Source organism: Taeniopygia guttata, chromosome 12 (genome assembly GCF_048771995.1).
Source record: "Taeniopygia guttata chromosome 12, bTaeGut7.mat, whole genome shotgun sequence".
Classification (NCBI taxonomy): Eukaryota; Metazoa; Chordata; class Aves; order Passeriformes; family Estrildidae; genus Taeniopygia; species Taeniopygia guttata.
Window position 1 is genome coordinate 581,302 of NC_133037.1, and position 27,996 is coordinate 609,297.

Genomic DNA, 27,996 nt, shown 5'->3' on the forward strand with positions numbered 1-27,996 from the left:
GGGCGGAGCGGGGCCGCACCGGACCGGGGCCGCGGGGCCGTAGCGGGGCCGCACCGACAGAGCCCGGCCATGCCGCTGCTGGAGCCGCCGTGGCCGCCCGGCCTGGCCCCGCTGAAGGTGCGTGCGGGCCGGGTCCCGGGCCGGGGTCCCGGGCCGGGGTCCCGGGGCGGGCGGTGCCTCGGCCGGTGCCGCTCAGCCCGGCCCGGCCCGGCCCGGCCCTGCCCGGCCGCTCACCCCGCTCTCGTTGCAGGCCGTGGATGACTTGCTGCGCTGCGGGATTTGCTTCGACTACTTCAGCATCGCCGTGATCATCCCGCAGTGCTCGCACAGCTGTGAGTGCCGGGCGGGAGGGCGGCGGGGCACGGGGGGACGGGCAGGGATGTTCGGCCCGGCAGGTCCGAGCTGGGACCGCTCAGCCTGCCCAGCAAAGGTTCCGGAGCCTGCAGGAGAGACCGGGAGAAACGATTCCCGAGGGCCCGGGATGGCGTCCCGCGGTTCGGTTGGAGATGCAGAAGAAGCTTCCCCGGGAGGCGGTGATGCCCTGGGGCAGCGTGCCCAGAGCAGCTGGGGCTGCCCCGTCCTTGGCAGTGCCCAATGGATTGGATGGGGTTTGCAGCACCCTGGGACAGTGGAAAACGTCCTGCCCATGGCAGGGGGTGGAACTGGCTGGGCTTTAGGGTCGCTTCCCACCCAAAACTTTCTAGGGTCCCGCGGTTCTCTTCGCCGTGGAAGCTGGGAGGAGCTGTGCAAGATGGAAGCAGCCAGAGCCCTCCCTGCTGTAGTTCCTGCTGTAACACAAGCATGTGGCATCTCGCATTCTTAATTTAAATATCTTTCTTAACATCTTGAGGGTGGTACAAATGCAAAGCTCTATGTGCACAGCATTAAGAGCTCAAATTTTCCATGCTGCTCTGCCTGCCCTGCGAGATACCGACTGGAACCTGACCCCAAGTGCTTTGCTGAAGCCAGATTAGGAGGGAAGTACCTTGCCTTTTCTCACGTTAAAGTAAATGCTTGTGATTGTTAGGTTCAGAAATGTAGCACTTCCTTCCGTGAAGGGGAACGCTGTCATTTGGCAGTGAAGTTTAGTTTAGCTTGGCAGAGCTGTCACCGTTGAAGCCAGAGTGGGGAGCCACAGAACTGGAAATTCTCTTCCCTGGCTGGGGTGCAGCCTGCCGGGGCACAGCGGCTCCGAGCAGCAATCTTTGCACTCGTGGGCCGTGGGAAGGTGCTGGGGGTCGGATGCTGGCAGCCTGGGGCTGCCACTTCATTCCTATTCCTACAGCTAAAGTTTGTTCCTTTATGGCTTTCTCACCCTATACCACTTCTTGCTACGTGTCTGGTAATTTCTGAGCATTTAGATGGATTTGTGGTTTTAAGTGTTAATTGGTGCTTTAGAACAGGTTGGATTTGGCTTGGAGCAACCTGGTCTAGTGGAAGATGCCCTGCCCATGGCAGGGGCAGGGGGTGGGATGAAATGAGCTTTAAGGTCCTTCCCAACCCAAACCATTCTGGGATTAATTAATGCTTCTGCTGCTTTTCTGATGCATTCTCAGATGGCCTATGAAATATAGATCTTTTTCAGGAGCTAGTGCTGAAACTCTGACCCATGATGATCTAGTGAGGGAATTTTGTCCTGGAGAATGATGAGATTTTTTAAATCCCTAAGTGGCCGTGAAAGCTATGGGATAAATTGATAAAGTGTAACAAACACAGAAATTTACTGTGACTGTGTGTTTCACCGCCCAGCCTGTCGAGGCATCCTGTGATGGTGAGGTGACATTAAGCTGTCTCTCAGCATTTCAGTGCTGTCTCCCCTCCTTTTCAGCCTCTTCTCTCAACAGCAAGTTGGTATTGTTTTGGAAAGGGGCAGAAGAGCCTGGGGAAAAGAGGGGATTGTAAGTTTGTCTGGGGCTGTGGAGGAAGATGAAAGTGATCTGCATTAGTCATGTCAAAACCCCAGTTTTTGTGAGGGAGTGAGCAGTGCAGCCACTGCTGAGTGGTGGTGGCTGAGGAAGGCTTTCTTGCACTGGGGAACAAAAGGAAACAAACATCAGCTTTAGGTGGAGGAGCTGATATCTGAAACGTGTTTGAATAAAATGCAAGTTCTTTTCCAACAATGATAATTTCATGTGAAAATGGTGTGTTTTCAATATTTGTGTGTTGTGGAGTAGCTTGTGTGTGTTGTACAACAAGGAAATACACAAGCAAGGATGTGGATCTGCACTTGGAATAATGCTCAGAATGATGTATTCCCTTTTCCAGATTGTTCCCTTTGTATCCGCAAGTCTTTGTCCTACAAAACGCAGTGTCCAACGTGCTGTGTGGTAAGTGTGGTTTTGGTTTGGATTTTCCCCCTCAGTTTATTTTTATCTTTTGGCAAATCTTAGGAGCTTTTGCCTTTGGACTGTGCCAAGTAATCAATTCTGGTTGCACGGGCAAAGTGTGGTGCTCTTGTATCTGGAATTGTCCTGTTCCAGAGGTACTCCTCTGTCAGTGCAGGCAGAAGGCGATGGAGCATCAGGCCTGGGGTTTGGTCAGGACTGTGTGTACAATCTGTCACAAAACATTTAACATTAATTTGTTAAAATACTCCATCATTTAAGCCAGCCGTGCTGAAATGTAAGCACGTCATTTTTTGTGTGTGAGTGGCACCATTTAATCTCAAAGTAAAAATAGAATAAACAAGTAATAAACGCTTTTTTAAAAAGAAGAGCAGAGAGAGTTGCAGCGAGGTAAAAATCAGAAATTGTTTAAAAAGAATGAGCTGAATGCACAAAGGCAACTCATAATTCATATTTTCATTCCATAATCAGAAGATTAACATCTCCCTCCATCAGTTTTCATGCTTTGTTGCTCAAGATTCTTACCACCTTCAGAAGATGGTTTGGTTTGGTTTCCAAAATTATTAGACCTGTGCTGCAACAAACCATTACTGGAGCCTGGGCACACTGGGCTTTGTTGCTTTAGCTTTATGCTTTGTTTTTGCCTGTTACCTTAATATCCCAGACTTGAGTTCTCAGGCAGTTACTTTAATATGAGATATTTTTGGGGAAGAAGTGTTTACCCTTTAAGCATCTTAATTCCTGTAGCACTTTAGTGGGGGTAGTTGAGGCATCGAGCCAAGAAGCAAGTTATTGATCACTTGAACATTTTCTGGGCACTTGCTGTTTTCACTGCATTTGAATGTTTGTTTGTTTAGGTTTGTTTTGGGTTGTTTTTTTTTTTTTTTTCTTTTTCTTTCTTTTATAGGCAGTCTCGGAATCTGACCTGAAAAACAACCGGATTTTAGATGATCTAGTGAAGAGCTTTAATTCTGCAAGGTATGTCTGCAATTTTATGGCTGCTCTCTCTGGCTTGGCAGCTGGCAAGGTGTGACTGTGTGTGCCCCCAGGCTCAGAGCCCTGCCCAGGAACGGTGTGAGAACTGAGCAGAACAATTGTGGTGTCAAAGGTGAATGTTTACCCTTTGGAAAAATCCTGCAGTGTTCTGGCTGAAGGTTACTGTGCGCTCAGGTGATGTGGAGCCTTTACAAGCTTATTTTGGTTCTGCTTCTGGTTAGCTCCTCTGGAAGTTACAGTCTCTGCCAGTGTAGGAAGTCAATAGATACGTCAGGATTCTGTGGGGGAAATAATGGTGGCAAATATTTTCTTCAAGATCATTCCTGTGTGTGCAGGGGAGATTCTGTCCAGTGGTTATGGTCACCTTGCAAGAGCGTTCTTTTGGTGAAGTCACTGGCTAGGAAAGATACAGGTATTGAAAGACTAAAAACATGAGTTTTCTTGAGTAAGGAAAGTAATGGAATGCTGTGTTTTCAACTCGATCTTTTAGCTACTTTTCTGTTAGTTTTTAATTAATTTTTGAGCTTCACATCCCTTTAAAAGACAGGAACAACAGAATAAATATGACTTGGTAAAATATCACAACTTGTATTACAACAGTAGATATAGAAAGCTCCTGGTATTATCTGGTTTCTTTTGATGAGAAGCTACTCAGTGATTTGCTGGGAATTCTATGGATATTCCTGTCTCTGTAGGAGACAAATGCACTTTCATATTTTTCTCTGAAATTAACTTGAAGCTGGAAGTCGATGAGACTCTTGGCTTTGGAAGTGAAAAGAAACATAGTTCAGCTGATGGCTTTATTTCATGAGAGAATTTTTCTCTGATGAAGATCATAGAATGTAGATAGATCTAATCTTCCATATGACCACTACTAGATTTAATTGATTTATTTGAGTAATTTAAATCCTACAGTTCCCCTGTTTCAGCTTAAATTCTGATGCTTCCTAGTAATAAATGGATTACTATTTTTTTGTTAATGCCTGATTGTGTGTGGAACAAGTAGTGCTGACTTGGATCCATTATGATATTGAATTTAAATGTTAATTTTTTTTGGACTGCTTTAATGGATCAATATAAATCTTAGCAGTGAGAGTAGTTCAATAACCTTTCCTTTTGTGACTTGGAGTTCAGTCAATTTCTCAGATGGAGCTGGAGCAGTGGGGCTGTGGAGCCCCGTGGGGCTGTGGAGCCCAGTGTGGCCCGGGGGGAGGGAAGCAGTGCAGGTAGGGGTGGAAAGGCTGCCTGCTGCCTGCTCTGATGGCACAGACCCCTGCTCCTCTGTCCTGCTGATGTTGGTACAGGACAACATTCCGTGTTCCCCCTCCTCCATCTGCTTTGTTTCTCCTTGGCTGTCCCCAAAACCAAATCCACAGTCCGGCGGTGGAAGGGCTCAGCATGTTTGAAAGATCAAGTATGTTCTAACTTGACTCTGAGCCTTGCGTAGTTGGAGGTTTATGAAAATCTTCTCAGCATTTCACAAAGTGCAAACCCATTTCTTAAGTCAGGCCTGGAGGGGAGGAAAATGGTAATGTTGGTGGCACTTAGCAGAGTGAAAGCTGTGCTCCAAGGTCAGCATGTGCAGGGAATGGGAATCATTCCAACCAGACAGAGCACTGATGCCATTTGTGCTCTGTCAGCATTAGGTGTTTGCAGGATGAGCTGTGGGGGATGTCTGGGAATGCAGCTCCCTCCCTGTACAGAGGGTGGGCTCCTCATGGCCATGGATGTTTCTGCACAGAGGGTGGGCTCCTCATGGCCAGGGATGTTTCTGTACAGAGGGTGGGCTCCTCATGGCCATGGATGTTTCTGTACAGAGGGTGGGCTCCTCATGGCCATGGATGTTTCTGTACAGAGGGTGGGCTCCTCATGGCCAGGGATGTTTCTGTACAGAGGGTGGGCTCCTCATGGCCAGGGATGTTTCTGTACAGAGGGTGGGCTCCTCATGGCCATGGATGTTTCTGTGTGAAGGGAGAGGAGCAGTTCTGACCAGGCTCCGGTGGCTGTGGCTGTGCAGTGCCCTGCTGAAGGGCCCACCCTGAACCCCAGCAGGGCAGGAGCTTGGGGGGCATTGCCATGAGCACTTTTCTGTTCCCTCACCTGTCTGTGCTCTGGGGCAGAATTCATGGCTCTGGCCAGGAGAGGAAGATGAGGAGCAGTATTTGCACAAGCTGACCTTAATGAAGAGTTTTCTTATCAGTTGCAGTGAGGCCGGTGTCTTTAAAAATAACAGGTAACGATTTGTGTGAAGTGTAAAGAATTGATTTCATTGCCCTATACTAAAGAGATTATTTTGAGAAAATTTGTCAGTTTCTGCATCACCTTGTTTGAAAACTTAGCAACAGAAATTAAGAGTTATACTTGCCTAAATAGAAAAGTAGTAGTCCTTGCTGAAAAGAATCTCTGGTGTTCTTCATCCATAGGGAAGAAAAATGTTTTTACTGTCAAGTTAATCTTTGTTTCCTAGTCAGGGTAACTCGACAGTGAGTCAGGGCTACTCTGATAGTGAGTCAGAGGAATAAACACATCGACTCTGGGTGCCTGAGAGAGCAGGTGCTGTCACTGCTGATACAGTGATTGAGCAGGACTGCAGGAGGAATTTTAAGGAGATATATTGCTTTTAGTGCAGTTGAGACTGTTCTGTGTGAGTTCTTCCTAGGAAGATTCACAGCTCTGTCTCTTCCATGGAATTTATTTATGTGGAAGCCCTAGATTCCCAGCAACTCTGCTTCATTGCTGCTTCAGCAATGGACAGGTAAACAGACTGTAAAATGGGCACCAGGAGCCTGATGAAGGACACTTGGTTTTTGTGGGTGTTACAGATCTGAAGGAAAAAAGTGGGAGGCTGTTTATGCTGTTGTTGAAGCAGAGGGAGGGTGCTGGAGGGGAGGATGTTAAGAAACCATCCATCTTCAGTTAAACAGGTGATTTTTAACCTCGCAGGAGGGTTTGGGTAGTGGCTGTTCTGCTGGATCTGGGCTCGCTGGCACCTGCTTGATTCATCTCTCAGCCTTCAAAGGGAAGGATGCTGCTCTGCTCATAAACTGAGCATTGTCAGCTGTGCTGCAGTTACTGCTTTGTGCCAGGAAGGTCCAATTCTCTCAGCCCCGAGCTCATAGCAGTCTGTTAAGTTCTTGAGAGTATCGCAGATAACACTGGGATCATACACAATATGCAGAGGCTTTTGAACATGATGTAGAACTGATTCTTGCCACAGGATCAGCTCCCAGGTGAGCTGGCCAGGCTGGTGATGGCAGAGGCTGGACCCCTCCATCACTGTGTGCTTTCTCTGGGCTTGCTGAATGATGGATGAGCTTCCAGGCTAGCCCTGCTTGTTCGAATCTCTCCAGTCACAGCTGTCAGAGTTTCTGGGTTAGTGAGAAAGTTGGGTAATGCACTCTGGTGCTGAGGGGGTGGGGGGCAGGTGACAGCGTTCTGTCAGAGAGCCCAGGGCTGTGCCAGGAGCATCCACTGTGCCCTTGCTCTTCTGTCCCTGGGCCTGCGGTTTGGGACCGTGAGATGTCATCACCCAGCTGCTCACGAGCCCAGGAAACCACATTCTGGGAGAAGCCAGTGTGGGACTGCTCCCTCCTCTTTTGCCCTCAGTCCTTGCATTTTCACAGCCAGAAAAGAGCGTGTGTTGGCAAACAAGTGTTCAAGTTCTCCACAGCATCCAGTGTGCTAGCTGAACGTTTTCTCCTGGGTGCTTTAGGCAGCAGCTGTTGAATTTGGTGTTGGAAGCTCCCCCGGTTCCATCCCCCCCGGCCCACAGCCAGCGTCCGGCTGCCGAGAGCCACTGGAGTCCTGTTTCTCAGCCAGAGTCTGAAGAGGTGCCCGGCACTGACAGCTCCTTGAGAAAGGACAAAGTCTGCACCTCCACCAAGGCAGGTGGCCTGGCATGGACTGGTCTGAAGAGTTTCAAAACTGAGGAGCACCATGACCTGCACAGCACTTCTGCAGAGCTTGGTGGTAAAGACAGCAAAGTGACATCACAAGAGATTCCTGGGGGCACCGAAAGTCACGAAAAGCCTTCGACATCTGTGCTCAAAGGAGTCAGGAAAGGTGAGGTGTTTGATTTCTGGTTGTGTCCTGCTCTCTCCCCCACGTGTGGCTGGCTGTATGTGTTAGAGGACCCTCAGAACGGAGCACTCATCCATCCCCTCTCTCCTTGTGGTTCTGGTCTGTGCTGGCACGTTCAGCTCCTTCCCCTTTAACTGGCCCGTGCTCCCTTCACACCGCTGCCTGTGTGGGACAGCTCTGCTCCCAGCGTGTTTTCATGAGAAAGCTTGAGCTGCTGCCAAGGAATTAAACGGAATTCAGTGCTTATGGATTCCTTTGCTTTGTGTAACAACACTGAAAAACAATAGTTGTGCAACAGTCTTAGTAAAAATGAAGTAATTTCTCTTCTCCCTGCCCCTAATGACTAGACAGACACTGGCATTTGTTCTGCTCTTGTATCCTTGAGCAGGTTATTTTATAATGTTGTTTGTTATTTGAGGAGTGAGCCTGAACTCAAAATGAGCATGGCAGCAGTTCTGTTAATATTTCTGTTCCCACACTCCCAGAAGAGTCATCTGCATTACTCTTTTCTAATTCTAGAGAGTTAAGATGAATTTACTTTGAAGTATGAAAATGCTCATTTATACCAATCAACCACAATAAAATGGCAGAACCCTCTTAGTTCTGATGTGCTGGCAGCCATCCTATTGACCTAGCTAAAAGCCTAAATTAAAACAAAACACCACGTAGGAGTACACCCCTGGTTCTTACTAGTTCAAATTTAGCTGTTGTTTTGTTTACTGATTTATTCATCTGGAACTCTGAAGTTCATATGTATTCATTAGCTGGATGAATCCTGGAAAGGAGCCACAGGAAACCTGCCGTGGTTTTACATCAGATCTGCTCGTGTTGTCAAGTTAAAACTCACATGGAATTTTACTGCTTGTTTATTTTTGGACAATTAAAACTTTCCCATTCTGTGATCTTTTGGAATCTTTGAGCACGAATCACATGGAAATTATCTTCCACAAGTGCAAAGTAGCTGGTCAAGACAGACTCCTGCAGAAACAGCTGCAGTGAGAGGGTTTAGTGTTATTTGTTCCTGTTCTGAGAACTCACATGTAACTTCAGTGCAGTAACAGCTCAGGACTGGTGTGCTTTTTTACTGTCCCGACTATTGGTTTCTCAGAGGAAAGCATTTGCTCTTTGCTGTCATATCCACACCAGTGAATTCCTTCTCCCTTGCTTTCAGTGGAATGTCCTGTGTGTGAGGTTGCTGTTCTAGAGCAGTACATAAACAAACATCTGGATAGCTGCTTGGCCAGAGAGGAGAAGAAGGACAGCCTTCGAAGGTAAGGAGCAGCCCTGAGAGCTTCCAAACACACGTGGTGATGGGAGCACCGCTGAGCTGAGAGCTGTGTGTGCTGGGTGTAGTAGTAGTGCTTTGGGTTTGTTTCTGGCTTCCCTGCAGTGTACAGCGCTCTGAAATCACTGTGGGGATTGTCTCCCCTTGAGAAAGGCTGTGGGTTGCCAGCTCAATTGCTCTTTGGGTTTTAGTGGCAAGAAGACAGTGGCCAATGCTTTAAAAAATTCAGCACAGGGAGAACTTAGTCTGTGTGTTGTTCTTGTCACCTTTCTGCTCCCTGGCATTAAAATTCCCTTCAGATAATACTGATTCCCATTTTTCATTTGGCAAAGGAATTGCTTCCTTCGGTTCAGGTGCCAAGAGACATTTTCTTCAATAGCTGTCAAGTTAAAGGATAAAAATTGCACCTTTCTGTCCTCTCTGTGGGGCTCTTGAGGTTTCCTGAAGATCTGGATTTCCATAAGATTAATGCATTCCTTTGGCTCTGTGCCCCTGCCCCAGCATTGGTCACGGTCACCACATTCACATCAGAAGTGGAGTTGCAGTTTGTTTTACTTACAGCAGAAATTTAGGTTGTTGTTATTTCTGACTGATGAGACTGAAGAACTGGGAGGATTTGTGCTTCAATGCTTGTTTTTCCAATTCCCCTGAACCCTGAATTGGAAAGTAATTTTATGGTAAAGCTCTTGTTTTGCCCAGTCATGCTTAGAGTGCAATCTTTAGGCTAAAGGACTTTCAAGATGAAAAAATGGTAAATGAATATTGAAATCTGATGTTACATTTAATTTCCATTCGGAGTGGTTTAGCGCTTTATCTGTTCTTAATAAATGGCAAAATAAGCCAGATCTGTCCTTGGTGTCACACCCATGTCCCTGACAGGATTTAAAGTTCTGCTTATTTAATCTCTAGGCTGCCTAGGCTTTGGCAGGGGTCACAGCGGCCACTGCCCCTGGGGACTGGCAGCTGTGGGCAGTGCTGGTCCCTGGCAGTGCCCGCTTCGTGCCCGTGCTGTGTGTGCTGCTGGCAGCACACCCCCGGTGCTTCTCTGGGGGTGTGAGCTCTGTTCAGCAGAACTGCTCCTTTAGCCCCCAGAGCTCCACACGGGTGATTCCAACATGTGAGTGTGCTGCCAGGGAACACCCTGTTTCTCAAGCCTGGGGAAACCCAACCAACATTAGGATTTAAACCTGTTGTGAGGTGTTTTCCTGGGGCTGGCTGCTGGAAAGCTGTCAACACACTTTTGGTCATGCTGCTGCTGAGCTGGAGTAGACACCAAGCTGCTGCAGGACTTTCAGAATATTTACTTTAATTATTCAGTGAAATTTTTTGTATTTCCCAAAAGAATCTGAAAAAAGCTTTCCTGAAGGGTGTATTGTGGTAATCCATCTTCTGTTTACCAGCCATGCTACAGGGCTGGTTGAGAGTAAATGAGCTATTGACAGTTTTTGTGTAAGATTTTGTTTTTTTAACCTTGAAATTTCAATATGATAAGTCAAAAGTGCTGAATAGTTTCCAAATAGATCTCTCATTTTCACAGTGGAAAGCTGTTAACTGCTCTCTAATCCGGAGTAATGCAGCTGAGCTCTATTTTGCTGCAGAAAGAAAAATGTCCAATTAAATGCTGTTTGTCTATGAATTACTGCAGTTGCAGAAGATAAATAAGGCTGCAGATGGGTTTTGGCCCCTTTGTTTTTCCTGGTTTGAGAGTATCTCACCAGGAGGTGTAGGGAAGCCTGAGCTAATTTGACAGGAGGAAATGTTCTGCTAATTTTAGGTGACAAAAGCTGTACCAGAACTTGTATTTTCTCTGGCAGTTTCCTGTAATTAAGATGTTTTCCTCAGCTGTGCCAGGATTGTTGAGTCCTGACAGAAAGCAGTGGAAAGCAGTACATTTTGGCTTTAGATGTTATTCCTCTGAGAGCACTGTTACTTATCTTTAATGTCTCTCTCTGTATCGCCAAACCACCGTTCTATTAGCTGGGAACTGCTGCCTTCAGGTACATGACTGTTTTTCTCAAAGACATTTTTCCAGAAAGCTGAAAAATCTCCTAATTTGAGTTTTGGCTTGATGTTCTAATAATTTTAGTATTTCTTCAGCTGATTCAGGTAAGCCATGGCCAGTACTAGGGTGGAAAACCCAAGTTTCTTTCATGTGTATGTTATCCTGAGTGGGTGAAGTACTCTTAAATAATTGTAAATAGTTGGATTTTCATAGGAGTATTCATTAAATAAGGTCTTTTTTGTTTTCCTTTGGCAGTTCTGATCACAAAAGGAAGCTGATGTCCAAAGTTGTTTATAACCTGCTGTCGGATCGAGATCTGAGGAAAAAGCTCAAGGAGCACGGTCTGTCTACCTCTGGCACCCGCCAGCAGCTCATCAAGAGACACCAGGAGTTTGTGCACATATACAACGCTCAGTGTGATTCCCTCAACCCCAAATCAGGTCAGTGAGAGGCTGCAGGGAGGTGCTGCAATCCCAAACCTTCAGTCTGCATTTCCCCTGTGTTAGCTCTCGGGGTAGCACAGCACTGTTGGATTGCTAAAACCAAAACCAGGCACAAACCACAAAACCAAACCCAAAACTGGGCACTAAATCCCAAAACCAGGCACAAACCAGGGGGGATTTATCTTGGTAAGTCAAGATCAGTGCAAAATACTGCTTTAGCCTGCTGGGGGTGCTGGCTGAGCCTTCTCTCAGTGCTGGCGGTGGATGCAGTGGCACCAGCCTCTGCCTGCTGGTGCAGAGGGAAGGAAGGGTTCTGGGCTGTGTGGCGTGCACTCCAGCTGCTCTCCCAGTCATGCCAGACTCCTCCTATGTTCAGCACAAAGGGGGAACTATTAAACCCACTCTGAAGATGCAGACATGCATTTCGGGTGGTAGCAGGGAGCCTGTGGAACACCAGTAGCTGAGCTTCTGAGGAAGCACAGGTGCCAAATTCCTGCAGTGTGCTTAAACCAGTTTGGAACAGGTTTTATTCTTTCACAGCTTAATGAGCTTTTGTTCTGCCTGCTTCACTGTATGGTGAAGTGTTTGTTTTAATAGCTGCCCACAGCTGCCTGGCAGTGCTGTGGACATGATGAAATCCAGAAAGAGATTTGTAAAAGTAAATGGCAAAGTAAACTGTGCAGGGTTCTGCATAGCTGTGGCTCTAATTAAATGTTACAGTTATGTTGTCTATAGGCTTTGGCTGTGTCTGACAATTGGTGAAGTCAGTTGTAATTCCTCTGTGGGCTGTGGGCTTTCCTCTTGAGCCTGCACATGGTTCTGCTGCCCTGAGAGGTGGTTTGGGGGACAAAGTAAGATAAACAATAGATGCAATTACTGTGTCTTCCATGGAAACATCCAGTGTAGAATGGAAAGTTTCTCTAAATGATGGCCTGTGTGCCACAAGCACTGTCGTGTGCGGGAGGGAGGTTTGGTAGGATTTGGAAAGCATGTTTGCCTGGGGTTGGAGTCTGAGCTTTCCCTCTTGGGGGGCTAATGCTGTTTGTGCTTGAAATTCAGGGTAGTTTCAGTCTGTGCTGTTACAGCTTTTTATTATCCAACTCCTTATTCAGTGATCTCTTTCTTGTATTTCCAAACAGTTGCAGAGATTGTTAAAGAGCTGGAAAAGAACGAGAAGATTCGGGTTCAGCTGGAGTGTAATAAACCTGGTGAAAATGTAAATGACTTGTCTTGGTTCTCTCAGAGGGGTGGCCAGCAGAAATGGGAATGTCTGCCTAGTGCTTTATTGTGGGAGTTCCCAGCTTGCATATTAGAATTCACATTTAGCATCCTGTAGTGAACCTGATTTTCTCACACCACACATTTGTCATGGGCAGACCTGGGTGCACTGCTGAGCTTTATGCCCAAACCCTTTAAGAAGAAGCAATTTTTTACTGCAATAAAAATTATTGAGTAAAGTTCTCCTTGGCCATGCTGGAGTATTTTGACCTTCGATGGCAGTGTGGGGAATATTTTGCTTCCTAGAATTCTCTAGGATTTAGCTAGCAAATTCCATGCTTCCCTATCAGCAATAGTGCCTGTTCTTTTCCCATGACATCTGATACTTTGGTGACTTTGAAGCCTGTTTGTTGCACAGTGGTAGGAAATATTTTATGGCCCACATGTGCCACATGGGTGTTACATGGGCTGGCTTGGTCCTGGTGACTCGGTGGAAGCAGGGCAGGACACTGTGGATATGTTCTGGAAATGAGGATTAAAGTGATGAGGTACTGAAAGCTGGGAGGGGAAAACAGTTACTTCTTCCAGTTTTAAGTCTGTAACTTCAAAGTCTGCAGTTTTATCATCTTTTTATTTATGTTAAAAACATTTGTGTGATTTCTGTAGAGCTTGACCTTCACAAAGGGCCAGACAGAGGAAGAAATAGATGAGATCCACACTGACTATCGTAAGTAACATGCAAATTTCACCTCATTTTGCTTTAAATCTATCTTCTTTTCCTTTGAGCTGAAATACATGCACTGATTGCCTCCAAAGGCTTCTCTATTTATGCACTTTGTTCTTTCTGAGTGTCCTGCCATGCTTGCTGGCCATGAAAGCAGCAGAGCAGGGTGTGGGATGTGCTGTTGTGTGGTCACTGGGAGCCCTCTGCAGCAGAACTGCTCTGAAAGGCTTTCCTGAGCCCCCCAGGGCACTGCCTTCCTGCTCCTGCTTCTGTTTGCTTGGCCTGTTGTACGCATTTAGAACAAAAATACATCAAATGCTGCCTTAATTTTTCACAGGCAGGTATTTGATTGAGTTTCAATTGCTAAAAGGCCATAGCTACAAAACTAATCACTTGGAGATCCTGATAATCTCAAGTAGATTAACTGAAAATTGGAAAGTTAAAAAAATAGGAAAAAGGGGAAGGCAGAAAAGTATTTTAATGGGAAGATACAGTTTTAAAATTAATAAAAAAATACTGACCAAAGAGACAAAGGGTAACTGGTGTCAGGTAATTATTTCTCATAAAATAAGGAAGAAATCATAAGCATGAAAAAAGAACTGTATGTTAGAATTCAAGAACAGTTTGAATTTAAAGAACTCTTATCAAATGCCATTATTTCACTGTAAACCAGATGGACTTTAAAAAGCTTTGTTATACAATGAAGGAATTTTTTTGCCCTTTTTTTTCCCTTTTATTTTACAGCATTTACACCCCAGACTCTTATTTCCCAGCTGAATTAATGAATGAACTGTGGTGTAAATTCTGAATAAAGACCCCCAAATGTATTTTTGTTCTGCTTTTCCATATGAAAAAACACACTGGGGCTGTGAACAGCCTTGGGGAAAGGCAGGACAAACTGGGAGAAAAGCACGTTTTTTCTGCTTCTTTGCACTTCCCCAGGCTCTTGGCAATTTGCATGTTGCACTGTTGGCATTTTTCTGCTGTTTCTGAAATAGCAATTAATACTTTGGCTTGATGAACCTGAGGGTGGGAGCTGGCTGGGAGCTCTGCCTGGCAGTTCCAGCCACTGTCATTTCCTTCTGCCCCACAGGACTTGGGGACACCCTCAGCCCACTCTGCTTTTTTCATGGTCTCTATTTAAAGAGTTAAAAATCTACAGGAAAGGAAATACATCTGTGAAAAAAAAATTATTTAGTTGCCTTTTCTGCTTATAAATCTTTTTATTTGCCATGTTCTTAGGAGGTCTGCTGCTTTGTCCTGTGATTTAAATATTTGTCGTTCTGTCTGGGGCTGGTTTGCATTGCTGCAGTTGGTGGGCTGTGCTTGGGGTGTCGTTCAGCACCACAGTGATTTACAGCGTAGCTGAGCAGTGCTTGTGTGCCAGCACATTTCTTTTCCAAAAGCTTTGTAGTTCTGCCATGAGCCAGCACAACAAAAGATAGTAATGCTGGAAAAACTGAAGCGCCAGAGGAATTCCGTAATGAGAGTGCAGCAGCTCAGACACGACATCTGGGACAGAACTTGCTTTTTATTAACAGAACTTTTGGCCTTATGTGGTGCTTTCAGCTACTCAGGGAAGGGGAGTCTGTGTCAAATCTGTTTCCTTCTGTGGGGCTGAACTTGGTGTTTTATCATAGAATACATCAAAGAATTTCTCCACTGGAAGGGTGGTCAGTTGTTGGAATGGGCTCCTCAGGGAGGTGACCCAGTGCTTGACAGTCCTTTCTGAGAAGAAATTCCTGCTGGTGTCTGCCCTGAGCCTCCCCAGCCCAGCCTGGGGCCGTTCCCTCCTGTCCCTGTCCCTGGGAGCAGAGCCTGACCCACAGCTGGCTGCCCCTCCTGTCCCCCTCCTGGCCACGTTAGGTGACCCACAGCATCCTCTGGGCACACCAGGTATTGTCCCAGCCTCTGAGTAAAGCATTTGCAGTATCCAGCTTAAACAATTCCATTGCTTTGGCTGAGCACCAGAGGGGTGCTTAAAATGTGATTGAAAGTGCAGAGAGTGTTTGCATTATTAACTTGTTTAAAGGACCTGAGTCCCAGCAGTGTAATGGCATGACACAGAGCACGAAATGTTCATCTGTGCTGCTGCTCTGGACTGTGGGCAGCTCTGTGAAAGCACAGACACAGATTTGGATTGTTAATAGAATGTGGGACATATCACAGTGCTGGGTTGGTTTTCATCTGCTGCAACAAAAATGCTCTTAATTCAGTTTTTGGTGTCCATTTCTGTTCATGTCCTTTCAGTGTTTGTGCCATACCTTAGTCCTGTGGGGGTGGTCACTGATGCTCTGTACCTTTCAGGAAACAAACACAGAAGTGAATTCAAGTTCTTGGTGGATCAAGTAAATAAACGGTGGAAGAAAATAGGTGAGAGGAAAGCAGAAAGTGCTCAAAACAAAGAGGAAGTTGCTGTCAAAGAGCTGCCAGCAGCCATAGGTCAGTCACATTTCTTGTTGTCCCCTCTTGGACCACACTAAGAAGTGCTGGATTCCCAAAGAAATGGTCTCTCATCTGTTGTTGTTCTTCTAGAACTTTTAAGGGGAAAAAAGCGCAACCAGCATAAAGATCAAACAGACTTTAAAGTGATTTACTGCTATTGATTTTAGTGTGGAGCACAGGCATGACCCATATTAAACATATTTGGTTTCTGTGTGTTGTGTGTGGATGTGCTTTATCTGGGGCACATTCCAGTGGGTTGAAAAGGAGTGTCAGGTTCTGGGTCAGGTTTGCTGGAGATGCTGAGGGTGGCCACATGGCCACTCTGAAATGCAGGTGAGGGTGGGTGCTGCTTGCTGCCTTTCAGCCTTCCAGCATCTTTACTGTGAGAAGGGTTGGTAATTGGGAACTGCAGAAGTGTTTGTGGGGATTGGAATCAGGAATTTTTTGTCCTGGGACTGAAGCAATAAAATGCTTGGGCTTGTTTTAGGCTGTTCATGCAGGATGTTGCCCCTCTCTGACTTGCTGTGGTTTGTGTTACACTGGAGCACGGTGGGAGGTGGGAATGCATGGCTGCAGCTCCTCCCTGCTGGTTCTCCATCCTCCCCACAGCCCCAAACACCGCCTGGCTGTGCCCTGAGGGTGCTGCTGCAGCGTCCTTTGGTCTCCTCTGGACTCCTGTGCTTCCTGGCTGCTTTGGCAGGGAACATCTGTCTTTGAATGTGGGATTTAGGAGAGCATTCCTCAGCCTAATAGAACTTGTGATTTCTAGTCTGTTTGAGAGCCTGAGTTCTGGAGAGTCCCCCTGGCCAAAACAGGACGTGCTGTTGTCGGTACGCTCAGGAAAACGTGGCAGTGTCGTTTGCCCCAGCTCTCACAAATCCCTGTGCTCTTGAGATGACTTCATCTGTACCTCTCTCCAGTGCTGCCTCTTCCAGCAGAGCTCTGCAGAATAAAAAGAAATGAAGAGAACAGTATAATAGTATGAATTTTATCCTTATTGTTTCCTGCAGTCCGTGGCACAGTGCTTAATCCATTCTGAGTGAAGGGTAAAAGTTAAGGAGTCTCAGGGATAAAAGATTTTAAGCTGTTCCTCTTCTATAGCAGAAGAAGAGGCAACGTGTTATTGGGTAGTGGGGTCACAGCCTTGATTTCCATCTCTGGAAGGGAGGGATGGGCTGCTGTGGATTTTGGGGTTTCTGTCTCGTGTGTGCTGCCCTGCAGGCTCTGAGAAGAGCTGATGTAAAACCATGGAGTTTTTCCAAAAGAGTGATCAGGTAGAAAATAACTTGGATCAGATGTATCACTCTGCATCATGTTCATAATGTGGCAGCACCTCATTTGGTCCTGGCAAACCTGCACAATTTCCATTACACTTTGTTCTCTGAGCTTCCAATAATCTTTGGAATTTCAGGTTTGGGTTTTTGCAAAACATCTGCACCCAGATGACTGTTTATAAACAGCTGAAGCACAAGAAGGTGATTTACAGGGGAGGGAGCAGATGCCTAAAGCCTGTTTCCTCTTGGTTCCTTGTTAGCAGCAATTGCCTTTGTATTAAACTGGGAATTGCAGCATGGCAAAGGAAGAAGGCAGCAGTGGCCTGATGGTAAGCTGGTAGAGCCAAGGCTTTGTCTGCATTCCTCACCCACTGGCTTTGTGTTCTCCTGGAGGTGATGGAATTGTACGGAATTAAAACAGATCTTTGGATTGGTTGGGGTTTTGTTGGTTTGTTCATTTGTTTTAATTTCCTCCTCCATCTCTCCCATTGCCTCTCCTGTACTATTAGTTGATGTAATTTAGCCTCACTCTGTGGTGACATTTTAATCATCTGTTCCTGATTTACGTCATCTTGCTTTTCATCTTTAAGTTTAAAATATGTTTCCCAGTCTTTGTAACTTTTAAACATGGGGCTGTGCTTTGTCTAAGGGGAAGGCGCCATAAGGATTTGATATATACTGGTGCTAAATAATTTGATTCAATAAATATTAACTGTGCTGGGCTGCATTATTGCACAGGCCTTGGCTATTTTTACCCTGCTAATTTCAGAGAGTTGTGTTTCATTAGTTAGACAACCGACTCACTGGGATCTGCTGGCAGTTTTCAGCAGACAAAAATATGCCCCTGATATTTAATTATGCCTGTTAGCAGGAGAGAAAGGGCAAGCTGAGCTGAATCCAAAGATGGTGAAGCCCTCCACACTCTAATTAAAGTTGTGCTTGGCCATTTCTGTGCTGAGCATTGCTGGAGGGGCAGAACAGGAGTGGTTTGAGCAGGAGCATGGCTTGGGCCCTGGCTGGAGCCCGGGCATGGCTGTGACTGTCACATCAGTTACCAGTGAGATGGGTCTGGGCAGCCTTAGTGTCCTGAGCAATTTTTCAGTTAAGTAACTCACTTGCAAATATCTGTGGGCAGTCTGTCTTTTCATACCAGAATTTTTAACATGTATCTGTCTTCTCTTTGGAGGAGCAGAAGGTGTCTTTTCAGATAACTGCTCATCTTTTCATTGAACAAAACACTTGACACAAAAAGCAGCAGAATGGTTTTCAATTTTTGTCTGTTGTGTTTTCTAGAAATTATATTTCCTGTTGAAATGGAAATGTCAGTGTACTGACTTAGTGTTGGCTACATAAGGAAGTAAATCACAACTGAAAACAAGCCTGTTAACTTGGCCTGTAAAACTTAAAGCTCAGGCTGTCTGATGCAGGGTCTGAAGGGAGTTGGTAGCACAAGCAGCCAACAGCACTCATCAAGTGTTTGCTAGTTGCTGAAATAAAGTCCCATCCTATGAAATGTGTACCACATTCTCACCCTTTATTTCTCTCCTTGTGTTTGAAACTCAACAGTGAAACATTCCTGGTTCTCAGGGAGTTGTTGGTTGGTGTATTTTTTTAAATATACACAAAAAGATAGTCAATCTTTGAAACTGTCAGAGTTTTGGAAAATAAGTATGTGGGAATGAGATGTTGGTATTTAAATGTTTATAACTTAATTTTTTCTTAAAAATCTTATCTCTAGGCTGCAGAATCCTAAACAATAGTATTTTGCATTGTCATTCTAATCTCTGTCTTTCCTCTTGGTAGAACCTGGGGAAGAGGATCACACAGCTGTTGTCCCTGGAAAAGCCCAAGCACTCCAGTCAGAAGCTCCTGATGGCCAAAGAAGCGACTCTGACAGCTTGAAGGAATGGCAGAGATCATCCTCCCCTGAGCTGACCCTGTCATCTGGCTCCACGTGCAGGTCAGTGAGGCAGCCACTGCTGTGTGCTGGTGAGAGCCAGAGCTGTGGCACTGCCAGGAGCAGCTGTGGCACTGCCAGGAACAGTGCAGGCAGCCTGGCAGAGCTGTGGCACTGCCAGGAGCAGTGCAGGCAGCCCCACAGGAGGTGCTGAGCTGTGCTCACAGGTCCCTTCTGCACGTGTTCCTGGGGCTTCAGTGGCTCCAGGAACAGAGCTAAAGTACATGTAAAATTCACTTAATGTGAACTGTAATGCCTTCAGAAGGGATTGCTAGTGTGCATGTTACTTCTGATACAGAAACAGGGAGTGGAATGTCTGGGGAGCCAGGGGATGTTTGGTGGGTCCCTTCCACTGCTTCACCTTCCCATCTGCCAGAAGCTTTATTTAGAGAGGTCCCAAAATTGATACAGTCTTTTAAGTAGTATAGCTGTAAAGACCTGTGGCCCCAGTTTCTGGAGGAAAGGTGAAAAAGTAATTGAAAAATACAGAATAATTGGGTTTTGCTATGTATCTGAAAGCAAGAGAGCTAATCTTACTATCTTGTTGATAACAGAATTGAAAGGAGAATGCAGATCTGCATTACCAGGCATAAAAGGGTTTCCTGTGTTTTTAGAAGTGGGAAATAATCAGAGGAAGTAGCTGAAAGTCACCAGCTGAGCTAGGAGTGACATTTCTTGATTTCCCACCCCTTAAACCCTAGTACCTGCCTCTTCCTCCTTGTTCTGCAAGTATTAAGAGTAAGGTAGTGATTGGCTTTATTGTTGGTTATTAACAGAGCAATCTAATTGAAATATTTTAACAGAAACCAATTTTTCTAAAGTAATTTTGGTTCACAAAGATCTTTAAGAAGTCATCAAGAGGGGTCCCTTCCACAGAGGGAAATGTTGAACTGTGAATGAGACTAGGGAGACCTTGGAACGAGGAGATCAGCTCGGGGGATGAGAGAGCATCAAACAGTAAATGTCTTTGTTTTACAGGATCAAACTTTGCTGCCTGTTTCCATTTGCCTGCATGAGTGGGAGCATACAGTAAATATTTGTCAGTAAACAGCAATCTGCTGGCTGGCAAGCACCTGGGGAGGCAGGAAGGGTCGTTGTTCCTTTCGGTCATTGGTCCTTGCAGAATATCCCTTTCTGTTTCAGAATATCCCATTTCTGTCTGACTTCAGACCTGCCTTATAGGCCAATAAAACCCTTCCCCTCCTGTGGCCTTTGCCCTCTGTGCTGTCTGTGCCTTTCTGCCTGCAGTGGTGATATAAAACTGATAGAGGCAGCAATCAGTTTATTTGCTGTTCAGTGTGTAACAAGCCTTTAAGGTGAGCACTGGACTAGATTTTTCTCAGGGTGTAAGTGATGATGACAGATTTTCCTTCCCTGTGACCAGGGCACTCTTCTCCTGCTCGTTTGTGGGTCAGTGCCAGTGCTCTGTGTCACATTGCCATACCCCATGTTGGAGTGCCCTGTTTCCAGGTGTGCTCTTGGAGCAGCTTCCCCAGCTGCCAGTGGGACACGTGGACCTGCAGAGGTTGGGTGACCCTCTGCTCTGACTCTGCCCAGGCAGGGGCAGCTGGACAGGCCCAGGGAGCCTTGGGGCATCACACCCTGCAGCTTCTCTTCCTTTGCATCCAACTGCACACAAAGAGATGGGAGCAGAGCAGAAATGCAGCGAGGGCTCAGCTGAAGTGATGGGTGCTGCCTGCTGGGGACGGAAGGTCCCTCCTGTCTGCCCACAGTGTTCCTCATGCCAGCCTGGACCTTGCTGAGGAGCACTTTAGTGTTGTGCTGGGTTTTCTGGGAAATAAAGAGGCTGCAGGGAGCCTCCCCCTTTCCAAATGCTGGGGTAGAGGAACACGTACTGAAAAGGGTCAAAGTGCTCTTTGTGTGGGCTCTGTGCTGCTGGTAGCTGCTCCGAAGGGCAGGAGGGCTGTGGCAGTGCCCACGTCCTGGTTAGGCCTGCGGGGTCCTGCTGTGCCCGTGGAGCAGCTTTGGAGTGTGCAGCTCTTCCTCCCAGCCTGCTGCTCCCTCAGGGCTCTGTGCCCAACAGGGCCCTGGGTTGTGGCAGCACTGCTGGGGCTGGAACAACCACTGCAGTCATTCCAGCTGCGGGAAAGAAAGACATTTTACCCCTGTGCCTTGCCACGGGGCTGGGATTTTGTTAATTGTGGTGAAATCAATCCAGCAGGAATCAAACAAGAATGATTTAGATGTTGATGGTTTTAGTAGTATTGTGGTATTGTGTCAAGTAATGGCTTTCTGAGGCTTGTGCTTTTCTGATAACGAGAGGGTGTCCTTTGCCAAGAGTAATTGTTCTTCACATTGAAATGTCAAAACTGGAAATATATTTGGAATTCCAAATCTGCATGCTGTGTTCCTGTGAGGAGGGCACTTGTAAATGGAGGGCTGTTGTATTGATGAATTAAAACAAAATGAGGATGTTGAGTAGCATATGGAATGTAACAGAACAATCCACAGGTCAGAGTTGAAATGTTTGTTCTGCAAAAAGATGCTGCAAAGAAACCAGTGATTCTTCTGTGTTCTCCTTCATAAGGTTGGTCCCTTTTCAGTCTCATGTCAATGCTTGCTAAGGGAATAGTTGGTCAAAATTAGAAATTCATCCATTGTACAGTAATCACTGATGAACTGATATTACTCAAAGGTCCGTGCCAAAACTGAACAAATGAGAATTTTACTCCTCCGGAGAAAAGATCCAGGCCAGGCGTGGAGGTTGTAGCAATGTCCCAAACATGCTTGTGCTCTAGAGAGATTGATGATCCCACCAAGAGAGCAAACTGTGTGTAACAGATAAGCACCAAAACACAGCCCTGCCTTTGAAAGGGTAATTTTTCAAAGCTCTGAAGTCACAGTTGCACAAGGCTTCCACAGGACCGCTGTGCTCTGTATGAATAGTCCTGTGGTATTCTTTGACTTTCTGGGACTGAAGCCAGATTTTATTCAACTACTTAAACAATAGGGAAATTAGAAAATAAATTAGGAGGAACAATGATAAGCCAGTTAATGAGCTATGTAAAGGAAATATTCCATTATAAGTATTTTATATAATGGGTATAATATGCAGTTCTTTTAGCAAATTATTTTTTCTTAAAACTATGTTCAACACAAGTGTTGGTTCCCGATGACTAGAGTGAGACTTGAACAGCAGACAAAACCCAGCATTGGCTGTGTCCGAGATGCTGAAACACAGTCAGAATTCTGAAATCCTGGTGGGAAAGTGTCCACAGCCTGTATAAATCCCTGTTGGATGACTGCAGTCTCTGCCAGGAGGGGTTCATGCCCAAGGAAGGGACCTGATTTGCAATATATGGGGCTTTTTAGCAGTGAGTTTAGGAGCCACTGATCAGGATCCGAGCTCTGGGTTTAGCAGGTCACTTTCCCTTGGTTTTATTTACTTTACATAATTAGTTCATCAGCAGAAGAGGCAGAAATAGGAGTGCACTGGATGGCAGCAGCCCTCTGAAATGGGTGACGTGGGTTTGGAGAGCTGGCAGGATGGAGTGCTTGGAAATGCTGCCTCAGCCTGAGTTTGGAGACAGCGTTGTCCTGCGCCCTGGCCATTGCTGTCAGATGAGAGAAGTGTATGAAAATGTGTTGATCAGTGCAATAATTGCCTTTTATAGATCTTCAGGACTTTTTTACTTAATAAATCTTGCATTGCTTTGGCTCAGAGATGATTTATATCACAGTGTTTGATCTGTGAGTTTTGGCCTCAAAGATGGTTCATTGTGAAAGGATGATGATACTTTTCTGCTATGCTGTTGATTCATACTTTTCTTCCCAAAACTTCAAGCTGTAGCAAATGGCAGGGCCTGGGGAGGTTGTCAGAGATGGCCAGCTGGTGGTGGTGGAAGCCCTTACATCCAGGCTGTGTCCAGGAGGACATCAGTCCCTGGTCAGGAGCCGTGGGCCGTGGACGTCTCTGAGCCCTGAAAGCAGGAGTTGTAGGGAGTGCTCCTGGTGCTTCAGCCACACATCCCGCTGCTCCTGAGGGGAGCAGTTCAGGTGGGTGCTGCAGATCTTTCCTTTTCCCCAAGGCACAGCCTCAAAGGTGTCTTCTTGGGCTGCAGAGGGGGCTGTGGAAAACTAAGGAAGCCTGGAAAGAGTCAAGGAAAGCAGCAAGGTGGTGGAACCTGAGCAGGGTTTGGTACAGACGAGCCCTCCCTGGAGGCCTGGGCAAAGGCAGGGCTGGCAGACCTCTGCAGAGACAGGAGCAGGGAGCCATGGGCACATGGTCTGAAGGGGAGGCTGCAGAAAGCCCTGGCAGATGTTGTGGTGCACTGCTCTTCTGGACGTGGCACGGTGCCTGGCTGCTCCAGCAGCGAGCTCACCCCGTTCCTCACAGGGGCACAGCGTGCAGGCAGGATTGCAAGGGGGAGAAAGCTGCTTTCCCTCACCCTGGGGCATTCACCTCCAAATGACACTGGAAAAATGAGATGGACTGGAGCTCGTTTCATGTGCCAGCATGAGGGAAAACATGCCTGGAGCCTAGTCTGCACCACATGGCGGATGGACGGACGGACGGACGGACGGACGGATGGATAGATGGATGGATGCTGGCTGCTCACGGGAGGCCGAGGAGGAACTTAACCTGCCTTAAAACAAACCAGTTCAAAGGGCTGTTGGCTCCTCTCAGTTTTAGAGCAAGACATGTCATTCACACTTACATCAGCTTTTTTCTCTCTGCTTTAGGGTGGTGTGTTTATATTAAATGAGAAAGTGGGGGGTGGTGGAAGTCTAACCCAGCTGATGGTCAAGAAAGGAAGAGTTGACTCTTGGTTGACTCTTGTAAGGGACCAGGGGAACCAATCCTGCAGGGATATGGAGTGGGAGAATTGCCTGAGTCACTGGAGCTGCATTTTTCCCAATGTGGAGGCATGAATAAATGCAGGATCACTGTGCCACAGGATGCTGGCTGCATCTTGAGCAGTTCAGGTGAAGAACTTTAATCATTTTGGCTGTAAAAATTGACTCATCTGGAAATGATCTGTAAAATTGTGGGAGAGATTAGTGACCCTTAGTTCAGAAAAGGACAGAAAACCTGTTGTGGGAATTTGTCTTGAATTTGGAGCTGGAGTAAAGTCTGAAGGAGTGTTTTGCTGCCTTGTTTTTCAGCTATGGCATATTTGAGTATTTTATTTTTAAATATTCAAACCCTTTTGTCCCGTGGCACGTGCCAGAAAGGTGTGCAGTTACCTGAGCTCCAAAGGCAGCCTTGCTCAGGCTGTAACCAAGATCGGTGTCGGGCAGAGCCGGGATGCAGAGCTGCTTCAGTGAGAGGCTGGCGTGGAGCAGTGGGAGCTGGAAGAGATCCTGAAACAAAGGGCTGTTAGCTCCAGCTGGACCTTCAGAGCCTGCTTTGTACAGCTCCTGCAGCCCCTCAGTGATCCACTGCAATTAGGGCGTAGGAGTTAATTGGGTTCTCTGGGGAGGGACCAGTGGCTGTGGCGTCAAGGGCCATTCATGGCTCCTTGTGCAGGCCAAAGGTGGAACTCGCTGCAGGACGTTTTGTACTTGGTTTTTAAAAAGTTTGGTGGGCCTAGATCATGGATTCCACATGTGAATTCTGAAGGCGCATTACTGGTTTGAACGTTAGCCAGATTTTTTCAGTTTTATTGTTTTGCGGTGACAAACGCGGCGGGTGATAAATGCTGCAGTTTTCAAGGCAGGGAAGTACATCGTGTTCAGGCCTCAAACCTGAGGTTCTTTTTCTATTTTGGGGGACTAAAAGCACACAAATAGCCCTGTGTCCTCCCCAGTTCTTTTTTAAAATGCAACTGGAACATCAGTGGGGTTTGGAAATATGATGATAACTCATTCCCTGGGCATCCACTTCGTGTGCTGAAAATGAGCTTTTGATGGGCTTCTAATTCTGAGTGTAAAAACAATGTTGACTTTCAAAATGTTTCCCATCCATTTTTGGTATATTTTTCCTTTTTATCTGTATGACTGAATGTGCATGTGTTGGAGGTTACTCTAACCTGGTGTTGTTTGTCCAGCCAAATTCCTGTTGGTTCTGTAGTTATCGCCACCGTAACAGCTGAGGACTCTCACTTCACAGGGGAGACAAAATGGCAGAGGGTGAAAAAAAGTCCTGCTGTCTTACAGCAAATGTATGTCACATTGATTTATTTAAGAGAGACTTTAGAAAAAGAAGGTATACTTTACCCCCAGGATGTCTTGTAGAGCCTCTCCAGAGAAACTTTGTAGTGCCTGGGAATACAGAGGTGGTGTAGTTACCACTTAACAGACATAAACATAGAACTGTCTTGTGTGTTAAATAATGATAATGAGATCCCAGGGATAAATAAAAATGAAGTGAGACAGAAGTTCCTGGACTGTGCTGTAGGTTGGTGTTATTTCTCACTGCTGTTAGGGGTTGGTCTCATCCAGGGGCTCTGCTGCCATTGCTGAGTGGAGCCCTACATTGCTGTAGGTGCTGCTGAAATAATTTCTGTCCATTTGATTTTCCCCCTCAGCACCAGTTCGGACATTCTGGCAGATATGGAGGGGTCTGAGACATGTTCAGCATCCTCTGACAGGTGAGTAGAATATCCAAGAGCTGAAGTCCTGGGGATGGGTTTAGGTCTGCAGTTTGCAGTTGGTGGAATCCTGGAGAAGCAAATGCCTCAGGAAAGTCAGATTCTTGAAGAATCCCCACAGTTCTGGGAAGCACAGTTTGGTCAGTGTATGTTGATCCTTGAAAAATGATCCCTGGGTCCTCCAAGTAACCACAGATGCCCAGATGAATATCTTTATTCTAAGGGATATATAACTATATATTTTAATTAAAAAAAAAAAAAAAGGAAACTGCTTTGTCACGGAAAATTAAATCTGATCTTCTATTACATTTGAAAATTCAATTGTTGACCAAGCTATAGGTGAGACTGACAAGTTGAACATGCTGGAATTGAGCATCTGTTTTGATTTACTTCTGCTTGAGGTTAGCAGAGCACTTGGTTGTTAAAATCTCAGTGTCTGCAAGTCTCTGAATCATGTTTCTGTTTCCCATATGAAAACCCCTGTGAAGGGGCTGGGGAGAGCTGGAGAGGGCCGTGGGTCCCCGGTGCTCTGGGAACGTGTTCAGTCCCAGCACCAAAGCCCAGCTGGATCTGACTGCAGGGTTCACCTGGATCTCCCTGCCTGAGGGATGCAGGAGAACCATTTCCATCGTGGTGCAGCTCTGAAACACAGCTTGTTCCTGCTGTGTCTTTAGTGTGCATCTGGTGGCAGTCAGCAGGTGTGGACCTGAGCGTCTCAGAGTTGTCCATTGTTATTTTCAGTTGTGAATTCCCAGTTTAAGACAAATGGATAGTCCCTGCAGCGTGGACTCAGCCTAGCAGATGGTATAAAACAGAGTGCACTTAAAAGGAATGTTTAATTAGCAAAAGCTGTTGACAGATTAGTGGCATCTTTCATGTCAACACTATGTGGAATTTTAAGCTCCAAGGCTGAATGACGGAAATCAGCTGCTTCATTTACATACAGCTAGTTTAAGAATTTTTTCTTCAAAATTATCTGTGACTAAAAATAAAATAGTTGTTGAGTTTTCTGTGGAAAATACTTTGTCCATAAATGAGGAGAGTGCCTGGCAAGGCTGCAGGCCCCAAGCCCTCCTTTGGGGGTAACACTGACCAACCTCTCATCCTGCTTCCAGGTGCTGTGCCCCAAACTGCCTTTCCTGAGAGAACATCCTTATGGTTTTGTCAATGCCAGGGGTTGTCCTCAGTTATGGACAAGGAATCTGGGGGGTTGCTGCTGTTCCTTGGGTTCCAGACTGGTGTCTGGGGACAGAAGGAGAGGCATTGTGCTGACCCTGTTCCTGTGGGCTCAGGGACTGTGGGATGATTTGTGGTGCTGTCACCTTCCTCAAATGAGAAGGCAGAGAAGTATTTCTCTCCCCATCCTTGGAAGCATTCAAGGCCAGGTTGGACAGGGCTTGGAGCACCCTGGGACAGTGGAAGGTGTCCCTGCCCATGGCAGGAGTGGAATGAGATGAGCTTTAAGGTCCCTTCCCACCCAAACCGTGCCCGATTCCCCATCCCCACGTACAGGTGCGCATGTGTGTGCTGCTCACAGAGCTCCTGAGCAGCATCAGTGTGTGCTGTCCCTGCAAACCCCTGTTCCCCTGTTCTTCTCCCAGCAGCAGCTCCGTGGCTCCGGCCGGGACCAGGAGGAGGCCGCGGCGGCCGCGCGTCCCCGAGAGCGGCGAGGCGACGCCGCAGGGCAAGCGCAAGAGGAGCTAGTGCTGCAGGCGTGCCAGCTCCGCCTGGGCAGCCCCTCCTGCCCTTCCCATCCTCTGCGTGACTGCCTGCTGAGTAAAGTGCTCTATTTTCACATCCCTGCCATCCCAGCTGCCTTCATGACCAGGCTGGCGGCTTTGCCCACAGCCCTGCGGCCGCCGAGGGTGGGCACAGAGCGCCGGAGCCCCGCGGGAGCTGCCCTGGCTCCTGTTCCGAGTTCCCTCGCTCTGCAGCACCTGCTGGCACCCTGTGCAGCCTCACCTGCCCTGGGGGAGCAGCTGCAGACGGTGTTTTGTGTGGGGCTGGCAGGTACTGCTGTGTGCCCCAGTTCTGGCACAGCCAGGGAGGGAGGGACCAAGGACTGCAGGGAGATCCTGCCCTGCACTGACAGGCCTTTTTATATGTCTGTGTAAACTGACTCAGTACTGTGTGTCATTATTTCAGTTTGAAGTCCTGAAACTGGGAAGGTTGTTGGACATGAAGCATTTTAGCTTTCAAGCACACAGTTACATTGAAAAGTCTGATCTTCCTTACAAGGTGGTGGGATTTTGTGATGCAACGAAGCACTGCAAAAAAAAAAAAGAAGGAAATGCAAGAAACCTGAACACCAGGGAAGGCTTTGAAAAATAAAGCTTGTAAGCAAAATATGAAAATACTTCAGGTGCTTTTGCTGAGCCCTGAAGTTTTGGTCAGAGCCTGTCAATGGGAGCTTGGCAAAGAAGACACAAAGTCTGGGTAAGATTGAGGGTTATTGTGTCTTGACTTCAGAGTGAAGCTGGGATTCAGAAATAATCCTCCTCAAGCCGTAGTTCCCAGAAGTATTTGTGTTTGGAACAGGCTAAATCATGGCAGATATAAACTATCCTAAGCGCATGACATGGAGGGATGCAGAGGCGATGCAGAGGCAAAGCAGAAATGTGGTTGTGTTGATTTGGTTTTTTTTTTACTAAACCAAACCTTTTGAAAGACAGT

General features: G+C 46.6%; 1 protein-coding gene across 3 annotated transcripts; it reads left to right on the top strand.

Moving 5' to 3' along the window:
• Positions 1-27,996, top strand: RAD18 (RAD18 E3 ubiquitin protein ligase). 3 transcript variants are annotated; one of them, XM_032750648.3, is made up of 13 exons: positions 1-117; positions 251-332; positions 2,266-2,327; positions 3,253-3,323; positions 7,054-7,403; positions 8,593-8,692; positions 10,964-11,148; positions 12,291-12,367; positions 13,036-13,096; positions 15,401-15,535; positions 18,616-18,772; positions 25,261-25,323; positions 26,925-27,996. In XM_032750648.3, exons 1-13 carry the CDS (start codon positions 70-72, stop codon positions 27,025-27,027), a joined length of 1,494 nt encoding a protein of 497 aa, XP_032606539.3. In that variant the 5' UTR covers positions 1-69; the 3' UTR covers positions 27,028-27,996. The 3 variants fall into 3 exon arrangements, with proteins under 3 accessions (XP_032606539.3, XP_030138886.4, XP_030138887.4); XM_030283026.4 differs by having other exon boundaries at positions 26,928-27,996; XM_030283027.4 differs by lacking the exon at positions 15,401-15,535.

Coding starts and splice junctions, on each gene's coding strand:
- RAD18 (XM_032750648.3), top strand. CDS start 70: ATGCCGCTGCTGGAGCCGCCGTGGCCGCCCGGCCTGGCCCCGCTGAAG. Junction 2,328..3,252: donor AGTGTCCAACGTGCTGTGTG/GTAAGTGTGGTT, acceptor TTTCTTTTATAG/GCAGTCTCGGAATCTGACCT. Junction 15,536..18,615: donor AGAGCTGCCAGCAGCCATAG/GTCAGTCACATT, acceptor TCCTCTTGGTAG/AACCTGGGGAAGAGGATCAC.